This window comes from Lepus europaeus, chromosome 10 (assembly GCF_033115175.1).
Source record: "Lepus europaeus isolate LE1 chromosome 10, mLepTim1.pri, whole genome shotgun sequence".
Taxonomy (NCBI): domain Eukaryota; kingdom Metazoa; phylum Chordata; class Mammalia; order Lagomorpha; family Leporidae; genus Lepus; species Lepus europaeus.
Window position 1 is genome coordinate 70,434,900 of NC_084836.1, and position 16,474 is coordinate 70,451,373.

General features: G+C 49.8%; 1 protein-coding gene across 1 annotated transcript; it reads left to right on the forward strand.

Annotated features, from left to right (window-relative positions):
* The first annotated feature begins 1,185 nt into the window (after positions 1-1,185).
* On the forward strand, positions 1,186-6,624 carry BCDIN3D (BCDIN3 domain containing RNA methyltransferase). Its single transcript, XM_062203693.1, has 2 exons — positions 1,186-1,429; positions 5,033-6,624. The coding sequence occupies exons 1-2, from the start codon at positions 1,193-1,195 to the stop codon at positions 5,597-5,599; spliced, it is 804 nt and encodes a 267-aa protein (XP_062059677.1). The 5' UTR covers positions 1,186-1,192; the 3' UTR covers positions 5,600-6,624.
* Positions 6,625-16,474: the final 9,850 nt, after the last annotated feature.

The following is a 16,474-nucleotide window of genomic DNA, read 5'->3' on the forward strand; positions in this document are numbered from 1 at the left end:
TCCCAGCCTCTGGCTAAGCCCACATCTTGCCTAGCTGCCTTCTACCTTGTCCGTTTCAGCTCTCTCCCTTTCTCCCTCCCTTTTTAGTTTCCCCCACAGCAGACCTGGGTTTTATATCTGGAACCCCTTCGTGCAAGGAAGTGCCGACCCAAAGCTGAGACTCATCCCCAGTGTTGCGAGCACATCCGGGGCAGCCAAACTGCCTGGGCTTGGATCCCAGCACTGTCACGGCTCAACGTGCAGCCCTGAACAAGGAGTGGTAATCCTAGTCCTGTCCTCCCCGGGGTTAGCGTCGGGGGCTTAGAAGCTGAGCAGCAAACACTCTACCAGGGGAGTCTCAACTCCCGATCCTGCGTCTGCAGGAGCACAGCGCTCAGCTGCCCTGCCCACCTGGCCTCTCCTGATAGGCAGGGCTATGGAATCTTCTGGCACCTCAAGTAACCTGTGGCTCCTGGCCACCCTCCAGAACCAGGAGCAAGTTCCTATGCCACAGATGCACCAGGCGGCACCGCCCACCCCACCCCCGCTCAGGGGATAAGTAATTTCTCTTCCGTGGGTCTTGCTTTGTACGATTATGAAGAAACGAAGCTGGCCTAAAATTGGTTTCCAAGATCCCAACAAATCCCTAGTTCAGGGATCAAGGAGCTCAAGTTTATTTTAAAAACTTAAAAAAAAAAAAAAAAAAGAAAAGAAAAAACACCCTAACACCCTCATGTTTCAAATTACGTCAGTTTGACCAAGATCTTAACTTCTGAGCGCCTGTTTCCTGCCGGTAAAGAGTGGATGCTAGGGGACGGCGCTGTGGGAGTAAACCAGTGCTGGTCATCCCGTATGGACACTGGTTCGAGTCCCGGCTGCTCCATATCCGATCCAACTTCGGCCGTGTTTGCGGCCATTTGTGGAGTGAACCAGCGAATGGAAGATGGATCTCCCCCATCCCCTTAAATAAATCTTAAAAAAAAAAAAAAAAAAAAAAAGTGAATGACATCGCTAAAAACCGACCCGCTGGGGATGCGGCTAGGGTTCGGTGAGGCAGGCCCGCACGTCAGCAGTGCGCAGGCGCACACAGGCCGCGCCCACCCGGCCGACCTCGCCCCCCCCGCGCGCGCACGCGCACGCGCACGCGCACTGGCGCCGCGACGGCCCTCGCCGGCCGCGGGGGCCTGGCTTCCGGTTCCGCCTCCCGGGACTGATGGCGGCGTCCGCGGAGCTGGCCGGAGGGGGCGTTCGGGAAGCCGCGGGCACGGTGGAAGAACGAGTTCTGGAACCCGGAGCCGCCCCGTTCGGCAACTTCCCTCATTATTCCCGCTTCCACCCTCCGGAGCAACGGCTCCGCCTCCTGCCCCCGGAGCTGCTTCGACGGCTCTTTCCTCCCGAGGGTCCCGAGAAGAGGGCGATCCTGGGGCTCGACGTGGGGTGTAACTCCGGGGTGAGTGAGCGGGCGGGATCGGAGCTCCGGGAGCCTGGTGGCTGACTGCCTCCGTGTCCACTGTGGGCCCTCCTGGGCATGACGTCACACCCCGAAGCTTTCTCAAAGCCTGACTGTGGTCACCAGGCTCCGGCCACCATCTCGCCTAGGACTCCTGCTGGGGCGGGGGTTGGGGGGATCCTCGACCACATTCTATATTCCTGCTTCGCCGCCCCTCGGGGCCAGACCCCAGGTGGAAAGGACTTCCGGAGACCCACGTTTGGGGACTGCGTGGCGGGTGGGATGAACCAGGGGTGACAGAATCAGGCCGGCCGTAAAGACACGTGTGTGTGTGCAGGACGGAGCCCTGAGTCAGGTGCATATTTATTAAAAAAAAAAAAGCAGTGAGTGGACGGACGGTGGAGAGGATCCAAAAGGAAAATACCGCAGGGAGGCATTGTCACCCTTACCGCAAAGTGTTCTTGGCCCTGTAATGGTTATAGTCAAACCACATGCAAAATAAGGAAATGTCTCTTTCACACCTGTTCACCGCTGTTGACCACAGCGGATCCCCTAGCGGAGCAGCCTGGCCCTATGAACGCAGGCGCTGTTATAAGCTCCGTCTTTCCAGCCCCGGAGCGGAGGGGAGGTATGCAGAATTTTACTACGTTGATGGCCTTTGGCAGGAGAGACTTCAGCGAAAGGTTCAAGACCTTGAGAGACACGTGGCTGTAGTCTGGGATGAGCTGATAGGTGGGTGCCCCGGGGGGAGGGGGTCCCTGCAAACATGTCTCTACTGTGATGATGGAGGGAGCCAGAGGAGGAAGGTTCCAGAAGATAAACTGGAGGCTTGGGTTTTCTTAGCAAGGCATGAAGATACCAGCAGAGAGATGAAACGTATGAGTAATCCAGTTAACCAAGGCAGTGCTTCCCAGACCTGTGTATTTACAGAGCTCTCAATTTTCTATTACCAAAAACAAAAAAAAGTTTGCCCTGGATAAAGTAAACAAATTCAAAATACAAAAGTGTTACATAGTAGAAAGTAAAGCCTCTACTTGCAGCCGTAAATCTTCCTTTTTCCCCACACAGTGGCCCACTGTGGTTTCTGGGTATGCGCCCTGCATGTGTAAATATCCCCTCTTCTAGTTTTAACAGTTTAGCACACAGTTTTTCACTTTGTTTTTTTATTTAATCATTTGCATATCAGCATTCTTTAACAGCTTCATAATATTGTGTTGTATAGCCATGCTATAATTTTTTTAAAGATTTATTTATTTATTTGAAAGGCGAGTTACAGAGGCAGAGAGAGAGAGGTCTTCCATCCGCTGGCTCACTCTCCAAATGACTGCAACAGCCAGAGCTGGACTGATCTGAAGCCAGGAGCCAGGAGCTTCTCCTAGGTCTCTCACTTGGGTACAGGGACCCAAGGACTTGGGCCATCTTCTACTGCTATCCCAGGCCACAGCAGAGAGCTGGATCGGAAGAGGAGCAGCTGGGACTTGAACCGGTGCCCATATGGGATGCCAGCACTGTGGGCGATGGCATTATTCACTATGCCACAGCGCCGGCCCTGCCATGCTATAATTTGTTGGTACTTTTTTTCAAATTGTAAAAACTCCGAGGCCCCCGCACTAGACCTACTGAGTCAGGATCTCGGGGAATTGAGGATGGAAAGGGTGAAGGGATGTGGGGAGGAGGGATTGATGTGAAGTGACCCGTCAGAGCTGGGCCACACCCAGGACCAGAGGGGAGGAAGGTGGCCAAGAAGTAAACAGAGACTCAGAGAGAAGTGGCGACAGCACAGCACAGGTGCTATCCATGGTCGTGGGGGTGGGGGGTGGGATGGGGGCTGCATTGTCTCGTAGTGGCGAAAGCTCCCACCTTTGACCCCAGCATCCCATGTGGGTGTCAGTTCATGTCCCAGCTGCTCCACTTCCAGTCCAGCTCCCTGCGAACTGCCTGGGAAAGCAGCAAAAGATGGCCCAAGTGTTTGGGCCCCAGCCACCCACGTGGATGAAGCTCCTGGCTCCTGGCTTTGGCCTGGCCATTGCAGCCATCTGGCCATTGTAAACCAGTGTATGGAAGATCTTTCTGTGTTTCTCTCTGTGTGTAATTCTGACTTTTCAGATAAATAAATAAATCTTCATTTTTTTTTCAATTTCCACTTTATTTTGAAAGATAAAGACAGAGATCTTCCCACTTGTTCATTCCCCAAATGCCTGTAACAACCAGAGCTGGGCTAGGCCTAAGCCAGCAGCTGAGAACTCAATCCAGGTCTCCCACGTGGATGGCAGGCACCCAAGTACTTGAGCCATCACCATCTACTTCCTAGGTTGCACATTAGCAGGGAGCTGGAATCAGAAGCAGAGCCAAGACTCAAACTCCGACACTCCAGTATGAATTGTAAACACCCCAACCGGAACCTTAACCACTGAGCCAAATGTCTCAGAGTTTTATGGAACCAATTTTACCGTAATTTTTAAAATAGAGTTTTTCTGTGAACACCACCACACATATAGAAAAGAGCATTAAACAAATCTACATTTTAGGAGTTACAAGCACCTTTATGAGCACTGTGCAGGTCAAGAATAAAACATTGTCCCCACCCCGAAAGCCCCCCAATATGCTTTTTCCTGTTCATAGAGTACCCCCTCTCCACCCAGAGGTAATAAGTAGCCTGACTTGTATATTTCCTGCCTTTTCTTCATAGCTTACTATTTTTTAAATCTATAAACTGTCAGTTTTCATTTTTAAAACTTCATTGAAGTAGAAACTTGCCATCCATTATTCTTTGTGACTTAGCTTTTTACTCAGCGTCATGTATTTGTATGAGTCATCCATGTTCTCGCACTGGGCTGAATTCCTTCATTGTCCACTGCTATCTAATACTCTGTCTCAATGGCCGTATCACATTTATTTCTTCATGCTGTGCCTGTTCTTCACCTGCACAGAAGACATAAATATATTCCTGACACAGTAGCAGATGAGGAAGTAATTGGGCAAATTTCTTGACAAAACTATAGGGTAACAAATTTGAGATTGAATGGTTATGGAAATCCAAGTCAGCCAAAGGAGATGGTGGCTTGACTTTAGAAGCAGAAGGAGTCTCAGGAGAAGGGGGTGAAGTGAAAGGCAGTAAAATGTGGCTGGAGAGTAAAGTCTGAATAAGGACTTAGAAATGGGTTTTTGTAAAGATAGTGCCTGCTGTGTCCCTCACCTTCCAGGTCACAGACACTCTATGTCTCTGGACCCCTATCCTCCTTGGGGTTTGAGATACCCAGAAAAAGATAGCGAATTGGCCATGGTATCACCTAACCTGGAAGATACTGCTTGCTTAAGGCTCATTGGTTACATCTTCTGGGCTGTAACTTTGAACCAGACACACACAACCCAATCTTCCAAAGTCAGGAAAAATCCAGGATGCATTACAGCCTGTGGCCCCTGGAGGGCGCTAAGAGCCCGCGCTGGAAAATTGACCCGCCCTCTTTAGGTCATGGTTTGGGAGGCTGGTATGCCATAGAGCCAGGTTAAATGGCAGCCTCCTTGGGAAAAGAAGAGATGGAGATTTCTCTTCCAGTCGCTGGTGGAAAACTGCAATGACAAAGCTCTTTTGGGTTCCTCTAGGATCTGAGTGTGGCTCTGTACAAACACTTCCTTTCCTTGCGTGACGGGGAGACCTGCTCAGATGCCTTAGGAGATCTCCGTCTCCTCTGCTGTGACATAGACCCGGTGCTGGTGGCGCGAGCTGAAAAGGAGTGTCCTTTCCCGGATGCCTTGACCTTTGTCACCCTGGACTTCATGAATCAGAGGACCCGCAAGGCTCTCTTGAGTTCTTTCTTAAGCCAGTTTGGACGTTCGGTTTTCGACATCGGCTTCTGCATGTCCGTAACCATGTGGATTCACCTGAATCACGGGGACCGTGGCCTGAGGGAGTTCCTGGCCCATCTCGCCTCCCTCTGCCGCTACCTCCTTGTGGAGCCGCAGCCCTGGAAGTGTTACCGGGCCGCCGCGCGGCGTCTGCGAAAGCTGGGACTCCATGACTTTGACCACTTCCAGTCCCTCACCATCCGAGGAGACATGGCCGGGCAGATTGGGCAGATCCTGACCCAGGAGCACGGCATGGAGTTGGTATGCTGCTTCGGCAACACCAGTTGGGACCGCAGCCTCCTGCTCTTCCGGGCAAAACCATAGACTCATCCCACCCAGGATGTCCGGGAGAAGGGGGAGAAAAGGAACAGATTGAGATTCTGGAAGCACTAAGATGGGAGGGCAGGAAGACCCAAGACAGAGACAAGAGAGTTTTTATCCGGGGAATTGTGGCCGCTCTCCTTAGCCGTCAGGCAGCCTGGCAGAAGATTTGGCGGCAGTTCGAAGGTCTTTTTGATCAGAGGAATCGGTCTGTTCCTGTTGCTATGGAGGAGGATGAATCCATGAGACACTGAGCTGGGAAATCTAGATTGTGATAGCCCAGAAAGCGGTCCTAGTTGTAGAATATGGAAGACGCTGCTTTGGGGGTTCCTTATTTATAAAGATCAGAGCAGGGCTAGCCTTAGAACGTATCCATTCCTTGGATTCCTTAGATCTGTTCTGGATTTGCTAAGCCCACCTTTGGGCAGAACTTCACAATGGAACCTAGAACAAAGGGTCAATGGCCTGGCTGAAGTCAGGGTTTAGTAGGAAAAGAGTCTGATCTTTCTAGAGCAGGTCGTCAGGCCCCTCCCGTACCCAGGCTTGCCACAGCAGTTACAGACAGTAGACAAGGTGCGTTGACTGGCATTTAAAAAGATATTCCAGGGGCCAGCTCTGTAGTGCAGCAGGTTAAAGCCCCACTCTGCAGCATCATCATCCCATATGGGTGCTGGTTCGAGTCCCAGCTACTCCACTTCTGATCCAGCTCTCTGCTATGGCCTGGGAAAGCAGTGGAAGATGGTCCAAGTGCTTGGGCTCCTGCACCCATGTGGGAGACCCAGAGCAGGCTCCTGGCTTTGGAATGGCTCAGCTCTGGCCGTTGCAGCCATCTGAGGAGTGAACCAGTGGATGGAAGACCTTTCTCTCTGCCTCTGCCTCTCTGTAACTCTACCTTTCAGATACATAAATAAATCTTTTAAAAATAAATAAAAATAAAAAGATATTCCAAAGATTTAAATTGTGAACCCAAAGACAGTGCTTCAGGTCAGAGTAGGGCTTATATTGTTTTACTGGCGTAAAATGTTGAAAACATAAAGTTGACCATTTTTAATCATTTTTTCAGTATGTCATTCCGTGGCATTAAGTACATTCACAATGAGGAATCTGCATTCACCAGGCACCGCAGGTGCATAGGCGGAAGTGGAGACACTGAGGGCTGATGGTTCCATCCCAGCGCCTCTCCATACTCTTGCTTGGGTGAGTTCTTCCACTCCCGTGCCTGTCACCAGTAGCTATATGCTAATGACCCCCCAAATGAATTTGGATTCCCATCTTCATGATTTTAGACTAATATTTTTCCTGTTTTATAATCCTAGCCACTCGAGAATTTTTTAGACATCTCAGCTTCAGCAGAGCTCCATAGCAAACTCATTACCCTCATTCTAAACCCAGTCGAAATCTCAGTTGATGGCATCCACTCCTGGTTCAGGCTGGAACCCTCTCTTGACTCTAACTTATATTCCTCATATGGAAGTAGAAAGTCCAATGATTTCTACCAATGACAAGTAAGCCCCATTGGTTTCAATCACGTCCCAGGGATCCGGTCCCTTCTCTGCCTTGCACCCAGTGTTTTTTTATCTGTGTGGCTGAAGGAGTAACATCTTCCTGTTTCCGTGTCTGAATGAGCTAACAGACGTGAAGGTGTTTTGCAGAGTGTGGAGTGTTCAACAAACCTAAGGCCATACGAGTGACCGTAGAGGTCACAGAGTAAAGGTAGGCTCTCTGGGGATCTCAGTGGAGGAACACGTTGAGACCTGGTGACCCTGCTGAGTGTATTCTAATGTCACCCGCCACCAAGGCAGTGGACAAAGCACTGGGCTGGATCCCAGTGCCCCGAGGCATCTACAATTCCAATCTCGAGGAACCTGTCAGTGTTACCCTGAATAGCAACACTGGACTCTGCTGATGGGATTAAGAATTGAGGATGGTTAGATGAACCTGGATGAACCCTCACTGCAATCACACGTGACCTTGGAAGAGGACAACAGAGGGAGATTTGGCCACGGAAGTAGATGGGAGACAGAAGCAAGAGGCTGGGTGATGTGAGGAAGGGTGGCTTGCCAAGGGGTTCAGGAGGCTTCTGGAAGTTACAGGAAATGCATTCTCCCCTGGGACCTCGCAGAAGGCACACAGCACCTGGCCTTTACACGGTTGACCTTGAGAACTTTCAGAGAATAGATCTGTGCTCTTTGAAACACCCCTGGGTTTGTGGTGTTCTGTTCCAGCTGTAACAGGAAACACAGGAGCTCAGGCCAAACTACATACCTGGCAGAAAATGGCCCCCAGTGACCAAAAGACACTCAGGGGCTCCATCTGTGTGATTAACCAAGAAATCTCTAGCCACCAACAGCTTTAAGAGATGATTCAGTATGGAGCCTGACCTGCTCCCTAGTAGCATTCTATTGGCTGAGCAGTTACCTGAGCTGTTGGGAAAAGCTGCCGCTTTCCAAGTCTGCGACAGTTAATTCTGAAGATGAGTAACCCTCACACACTGGCCCATGAGAGCCCTTGGAGACAGAATATCTTTGGCTCCAAGCAAAGATCATCTTACTTATCTTGAAACCAGCCTTGTTTAGGAGCCAAACCAAGCATTATAGTCCTGAAAATATGTCAGCTTTTTAAAAAATATACCTTATGTAATCCACATATATCCAAAATATTATCATTTCAATGTATGGCCAATATAAAAATGACGCATAAAAATTATTCTCTTAGGCTAAGTCTTACCAGGTCTGCATTTTCCACCTAGAGCTCATCTCAACTTGGAGCAGCCACACTTTAGATGCTCATGTGGCTCGTGCATGTATTTTATTTTATTTTTTTTTTTGACAGGCAGAGTGGATAGTGAGAGAGAGAGACAGAGAGAAAGGTCTTCCTTTGCTGTTGGTTCACCCTCCAATGGCCACTGCGGCCGGCACACCGCGCTGATCTGAAGCCAGGAGCCAGGTGCTTATCCTGGTCTCCCATGGGGTGCAGGGCCCAAGGACTTGGGCCATCCTCCACTGCACTCCCGGGCCATAGCAGAGAGCTGGCCTGGAAGAGGGGCAACCGGGACAGAATCCGGCGCCCCGACCGGGACTAGAACCCCATGTGCCAGCGCCGCAAGGCGGAGGATTAGCCTATTGAGCCGCAGCGCTGGCTTTGTGCATGTATTTTGATAGTGAATCAGGAAGTATTTTGTCAGGGGTAGATGTTATGGTACAGTGGCTTAAGCTGCCACTTAGAAAGCTGCATCCCATATCCGTGTGCCCGGAATAAAGTCCCACCTCTGCTTTAATCCAGCATCCTGCTAACGTTCCTAGAAAGTAGCAGAGGATGGCTGAAGTGGCTAGGCCTTTGCCACCCAGGTGGGAGACCCAGCTGGAATCCCTAGCTGCTGGCTTTGGCCCGGGCCAACCGTGGCTGTTTCAGGCATTCAGGGAGTGGACCAGAAGATGGAAAATCAATCATGTCTCTGTGTTTCAAATAAATAAATAAGAAGCATTTTATCAAATGCCTTCCATATACCCAGCATGCTTTTAGCAGCTTTGGGAGTTAAGGGAAGGGTAGATTAAACAACCCCAAACTTCTGAAGGTTGTGTTTGACTTATTCAGCAAATACTCAGATGTTAAGGAGGAAAAGAGCTTTCAAAAAAAGCCTGGCCAGTGTTGTGGCACAGCAGGTTAAGCCACCAGCTGTGATGCTGGCATCCCATATGAGTACCTGTTCCACTTTTAATTCAGCTCCCTGTTAATGCACCTGTGAAAGCAGTGGAAGATGACGCAAGTGCTTGGGGCCCCTGCCACCCATGTGGGAGACCCAGATGGAGTTCTTGGCTCCTGGCTTCCAGCCTAGCCCAGCCCTGGCTGTTGCAGCCATTTGAGAGTGAACCAATGGATGGACAATCTCTCACCACCCCCTCTCTGTAACTCTGCCCCTCAAAAATAAATCTCAAAAAAGAACAGTCTGTGTGGACATGGAAGAGTTTTGGGGGATGTGGGCCTTAAGCTGTCTCTAAAAGAAATGTTGCTTTGGGAACAGTGGAGAAAAAGAATGGAGCATCCCTGTGAGCCCAGGCACCTGTTGGCAAGGCACGTAGGCGTGGACGCTTTGTACACTGAGAACAGTCAGCAGTGGCTGGCCCAAAACAAGGACCTCATGCTGGGCAAGAGAAGTAGTGATGAACTTTGCCACTTACGTAGATTCTAAGTAGGATATTTATCAGCAAAGAGGAAGCTATAAGCAGACCAAAGAATAAAAGTAATTTTTTTAAGATGGACTAGTTTCCAAGGAAGCAAAAAAAAAAAAAAAAGCCCAAAGTGATAAGCAAAAACAAACAAAAAAATGACTTTGACTGCACAAGGAAAAACAACCAAAAGCCAATGAAATTGCATGACAGACTGCCATCCAGAAAAAGTGTGTGTGAATCGTGTGACAAAATGGCTAATTTCATCATAGTAAAGACAAACTCATAAAAGTATCAGAAAAGAAGACATTCACAGGAACCAGTGGCATATAAGCACCTGAAAGGTTGTCTCTTCTTATTTCTTAACTACGCGCATATAAAAATAATGAAAGCATTTCATCACTTAATTCAGTATTCATAGATTACTTCAACAGTAATGATGGGTGAGGGCAGACTAGTACAGTGGTTAAGATGAGATGCTGCATCCCATATTGTGGTGCCTAGCTTTGAGTTCTGCTTCTACTTTTTTTTTTTTTTTAAAGATTTTATTTATTTATTTGAGAGGTAGAGTTACAGACAGTGAGAGGGAGAGACAGAGAGAAAGGTCTTCCATCCATTGGTTCACTCCCCAGATGGCCACAATGGCCGGAGCTGTGCCGATCCAAAGCCAGGAGCCAGGTGCTTCTTCCTTGTCTCCCAAGCAGGTGCAGGGCCCCAAGGACTTGAACCATCATCTACTACTTTCCCAGGCCACAGCAGAGCGCTGGATTAGAAGAGGAGCAGCCAGGACTCGAACCGGCATCCATATGGGATGCCAGCACTGCAGGTGGAGGATTAACCTGCTGCGCCACAGCGCCGGCCCCTGGCTCTACATCTGATCCCAGCTGTCTGCTAATGCCCTCTCTGGGAAGCAGCAGGTGATAGTGCAAATGCTTGGGTCCCTGCCATCCACATGGAAGACCTGGATTAAGCGCTACACTCCTACCTTCAGCCTGGCCTAGCCCCAGCTCTGCACGCATTTGGAGAGTGAACCAGCAAATGGAAGTTCTCTCTGTCTCTCTCTGCTTTGCAAATTAATGAATTGTTTCTAAATTGGTGACGAGAATACAGGAAAATAGATATTCTTGTACCTTGTTAGTGGGAATGTAAATTAGTATGGCTGTTTTGAAAGGTCATTTGCCAGTACTCATCGAAATGTATACTGTAGTGATGGGCAGTTAGCCTAGCAGTTAAGATGCTTGTGTCAGTGCTGGTGTGGTGGTTAAGCTGCTGTTTGCGACGTTGGCATCCTTTATCAGAGTGTCAGTTTGGGCCCCAGCACCTCCACTTGTGATCCAATATTCCTGCTAATGGCCCGGGAAGACGGCAGAAGATGGCCCAAGTACTTGGGCTCCTGCTACCCATGTAGGAGACCCGGATGGTGTTCTGGGCAGGCATTTTGGGAGTAGACCAGTGAATGGGAGAGCTCTGTTTCTATCCCTCTCTCCCCCCAACACATTTCAAATAAAGTAAATTAATTTAAAAAAATAAAAATAAAAATATACATAGATGGTAATAAAACAGCTAAAAAAACCCCAAAGAATTGAGAGTATAAACATATCTGGCAATATCAAAGGATAAATCAAAAAGTTAGAATGGGATCAGGAATTTGGCACAGCGTTCAGATGCTGCTTGGAATGCCCGCATCCCATATCAGAGTGGCTGGGTTCAAGTCTCAACTCCACTCGGGATTCCAGCTTCCTGCTAAGACACACCCTGGGAGGCTGGTGATCGCTCACGTAGCCCTACCCCAATGGGAGACCCGGATGGAATGCTCCAATCTGCTTTGTACCTCTTTCTCACAATCCTTCAGAATCGGGTTTTGCCACAGCCTCCCGTGATGTGTGGCCACAGTCAGCAGGGACATCCTTGTGCTGGTCCAGCTGGACCTCAGCAGCACTGGGAACTAGCTAGTCCTTTTGGTCTACTTGGTCTTTCCCAGTCTTTGGTGACAGCGTTTCCTTTTCTTTCTCCAGAGTTGGTGCTCCTTGGACTGTTCCAGTCCTTTTCCTTGTCTCCATGAATGATGATAACCACTGCCTGGCTTCTGTGAGCACCAGTGCTCTGACGACTCACCCAACACTTCTCTCTAACCCAGCCTTCACCTACACCATGCATTTCCACCCCCTGCGCGCAGAAAACGATGACGTTTGCTGTACCGCAGGAGGCAGTCCAGCGGAACCAAGGCTGCCGTGTTTCCTAGGGAGCACGCACTGCCCTGAGAACTGAAAGGGCTGATAAGCAGTGGGCACAGCTGTGACCGCCCTGGGCACAACAGTTGGGGAGCTCTGACCTCTTTCTGCCCGGATGCCCTCTGGGCATCTCAGTGTGAACATGTTAAGAAGGTAGCGCGTCACTTCCTCCAGTGGTTTTCTATTTCAGTGAGTAGTCCTACTGTCTCAGGCCTCTGCTTTCCTCCACTTCTTATCCCAAGATCTGTTGTCTCTACTTTTTATTTTTTTTAAAGAGTTATTTATTTGAAAGGCAGAGTTACAGAGAGGCAGAGGCAGAGAGAGAAAGAGAAACAAAGAGATCTTCCATCTGCTGGTTCACTCTCCAGATGGCTGCAATGGCCAGAGCTGGGCTGATCTGAAGTCAGGAACCAGGAACTTCTTCCGTGTCTCCCACGTGGGCAAAGAGGCGCAAGGACTTGGGCCATCTTCCACTGCTTTCCCAGGCCATAGCAGAGACATGGATAGGAACTGGAGCTGCTGGGATTTGAACTGGCGCCCATATGGGATACCGGCACTGCAGGAGGCAGCTTTACCTGCTACACCACAGCACCAGCCCCTCTACTCTTATTTATATCATGAAGTCATCCCTTCTCCATTTACCAGACCACATAGTTTCTCCTTTTCGCCCTTAGTTGCTGCAAAAACTGACGTCAATCCTGCTCTTTCTTTTCTCCATACTGCAACCACAGCAGTCTGTAAAATGAAAATACGAGTATGCCACCCGCCTGCTTAAAACCACCCAAAGTCCCTGCAGTCATGTGCAATATGATCTTCCCACTGCTGACCTTTCCAGTCACTGCTCAGCCTACCCCAGGTGAGCTCCACACTGAGTGCAGTGCCCTGGGTAACACTCAGTAAAATGTAGATGATGGAAAGGGAATTTAAAGGGGGGGGGGGTTTCAAGGAGTTGAGCAGATCCATTGTGTTTGTGCCCACGTAGGGGTTTTCAGAGCACGTGTTGGCAGTGCTGTCAGAATCCAAGGAACATGGCCATCCCATGTAGACTCAAGCAGTGGGGGCAAGGATCGGTTCTCATTCAGCAAACAGATCAAACATTAACCAGCCCCAGGGCCGGCACTGTGCCATAGTGAGTTAAGCCACCACCTGCAGTGCCAGCATCCCATATGGGTGCCAGTTCAAGACCCAGCTGCTCTATTTCTGATCCAGCTCTCTGCTGTAGCCTGGGAAAGCAGTAGAAGATGGCCCAAGTCCTTGGGCCCCTACACCCATGTAGGAGAACCGGAAGAAGTTCCTGGCTCCTGGCTTCAGATCAGTACAGCACCGGCCATTGCGGCCAACTGGGGAGAGAACCAGTGGATGGAAGACCTGTGTGTGTGTGTGTGTGTCTGTCTGTCTGTCTGTCTACCTCTCTTTGTAACTTTGTCATTCAAATAAATAAAATAAATCTCTAAAGATTAAAAAAAAAAAAATTAACCAGCTCCTTTCCTCCTCTTCTGGAGCATGGAAGGCATCAGGACTTCACTCATGACTCAATCCAGGGGCCGGCGCTGTGGCGTGGTGGGTAAAGCTGCTCCTTGCCACCCCAGGATCTCATTTTGGAGTGCTGGATTGAGTCCTGGCTGTTCCACTTCTGGTCCGAAGGCAGCAGAGGATAGCCCAAGTACTTGGGCCTCTGCCACCCACCCATGTGGGAGACCAGGATGGAATTCCTGGCTCCTGGCTTCAGCCTGGCCCAGAGATGGCTGTTGTGGCCATTTGGGGAGTGAACCAGCAGATGGAAAACCTTGATTTCTGTCTCCCTCTCACTCTGTCACTCTGTGTTTCAAATAAATGAATTTTTAAAATCTTTTTTTAATCCCACCTGGGGATTAGTAAAATGTTTTAAGAGTCCAGTTACCATCTTTAATATCTGATTCAGGAGTTCCAACTTTGAGTCAGTCGATCCACCAGTGTAAACACAGTGGCTACAGGGTCAGCCTCTGAGGAATGAAGATGCCTCAAACTGTATGAATGACCCCATAGTCTGGATGCACTGATGTGAGCCGTGTGGGGGTGGTTCTCTGAGCTCATCCACCTGTCACTCACCAGCGCTACATGTACAGTACTGGCTCGCTACCAATAGCTTGCAGCTACCAAACATCTAAGAGGCCTCACTGGTATTGTAACAGCAGAGACAGTTCAAGTGAAGAACAATGTATGATTTGTGGTATGCACAAGGGTGGAGATTCAACTCGGGGACTTGTGCGGAAGTTTTAATGACTTAAGAGAATACTAGCACTGGGAATGAAGCCTCCTCTGAGACAGAAGAGGAGCTGGGGAGCAATGGTAACTACACTTCTTTCACCTCGTGCCAGTGAGGATGAAGGTCGTGGAGCATAGAGAATCTGCCAGAAATCTAAATGCCTAAGCCAGCAAGTGTGCAAGAGCCTAGTGCAGAGATCCCGGCTATGTTTGTTAACCAAGGCTAAACATGAATGAAAAGTTAAAAAAAAAAAAATACCCAATGTTCTGTGTGCTTCAAAAGACCTGTTATTGGAAAATACCCCAAAATAGTTAAATGCCTAGCAGACTTGTAAGGCTTTTCCACCCCAAGGCCTGGGGGGGTGCAACAGCTGCAATGAAGTGGTATTGGTCTTCCAAACCTTCTGAGGAAATTGTGTAATTTTTGTCATAACCCCAGGACTGGGCCACTGATTCCTACTCCACGAATCAGAATGATCGAATGAACAAGTATCAATGCTGTAGGCTTTTGGAGATGCCACTGTCATTAGGAAATATGGGGTGGGGGGAAGAGAAATGGAAACGTAAATGATTTCCACCAGGGGTGGGCACTTGGCCTAATGGTTAAGATGCCTGCACCCGTATCAGAGCGCCTGAGGCAGTGCCCGGCTCTGGCTCCTGATGGAAGCCTTCTTGCATTAGCACACTCTAGGAGACAGTGGTGATGGCTCAAGCAGTTGGGTTCCTGCCACCCACGTGGGAAAACTGGTTTGAGTTCCTGGCTCCTGGCTTTGGCCTGGCCCAGCCCCAGCTGTCACAGGCATTTTAGGAGTAAACTAGTGATGGGTGCTTTCTCTTTGTCTCTCTGCCTCTCAATTTGTTTCTTTCTTAATAGACTCATCTTCTTATCTCAAATAATGGTCCTGTCTTTACAATCTTACATTGTCTCCTGATGGTGTCATCATTTTTAAAAGTGTTTACTTACTCACTTTTATGTATTTGAAAGGCAGTGAGAGAGAGACACAGAGAAAGAGACAGAGACAGAGACAGCGAGAGAGATCTACCCATTGGTTCATTCCTCAAGTGCCTACAACAGCCAGGGCTGGGCCAGGTTGAAGCCAGGAGTCAGGAACTTCACCCTGGGCCTCCCATGTGGATGGCAGGGAACCAAGCAGTTGGGGCATCCTCTACTGCCTTCATCCTCATCTCCACACAAAATCTCCCATTAACTTCTGCTTCCCAGCCCTCAAGGGTGATTTGTTCACCGTCCCATACCAATAGCAATAATCTGTTCTTTCCTGCTTGAGTCTCTTTGTGTCCTCACTCTGCCTGAATCCTCTCTGACCTTCAAACCCCATTTTAAATAAGAAGCCTCCTTCAGAGACAAACTTAACCAACCCTAGCCAGTCTGAACACCTTATGTTCCCTGAGTTTCTGTGTTCCCTCTGCGGACGAACACACTTTAAATCACATCCCGTGAACACCCGCAACAGAAGCAAGTTTAATACAATGGGCAGACCGTGCCCAGGGATCCCTTGTATTTTCCTGTGGAACCCAGTTCAGAACCTGCACTGCCTAACCTGTAGGTACACTGCATGTCGGTCGGGACATTATGGTATCCAAAGATGCTTAGGAACAAATGAGAATGGGATGCAGGGGGCCTCCGAAAGGGGCCTTCGTGCGCTTCTGGTTTTCTGCAGGTGGTTGGGACTGGTCCCCCACTGCTATAGAAACAAGGCTGCATCCTTTTTCTGCCCAGCCCTCCCCCCCCAAAGCAGCGAGGACACGGCCAGCAGAGCTCTCGGAAGAGCGGAGCCTGATCCTAGCGCCCCGTTTTCCACATTACTCCGGGAAGACCCAATCCTCGCAGCGGAACAAGGAGGCGGGAGCGTTTAAGGCCAAGGAGGCACTCCAACCTCTTCCCCAGGATTTACACCCAACACGTATGCAGGAAGGCAAATTACCAACACTACAGACACACGTGCACGCCCAGCCCCACAGAGGCAGACGCGCATGCCTGCGTGCCCACCCGCCCCGACTTAGTTTGCTTTGCTCTGGACGCCCCCGTTGCGCCCCCGCTCTGCGTCCCCTCCCCCAGCCGAGGAGGTGCCCCAGGCCCCGCCAGGCCGGACGGGAGCGCTTCTCCACAGGGGGAGGGGAGGTCCTTCCCGCCCGGGCGGAAGCGCCTTGCGCCAGCCGGGCAGACTTCACTCTCGTCCTGGGAACATCTGGAGCGGGCTGGGAGGGGCGCGCACCCG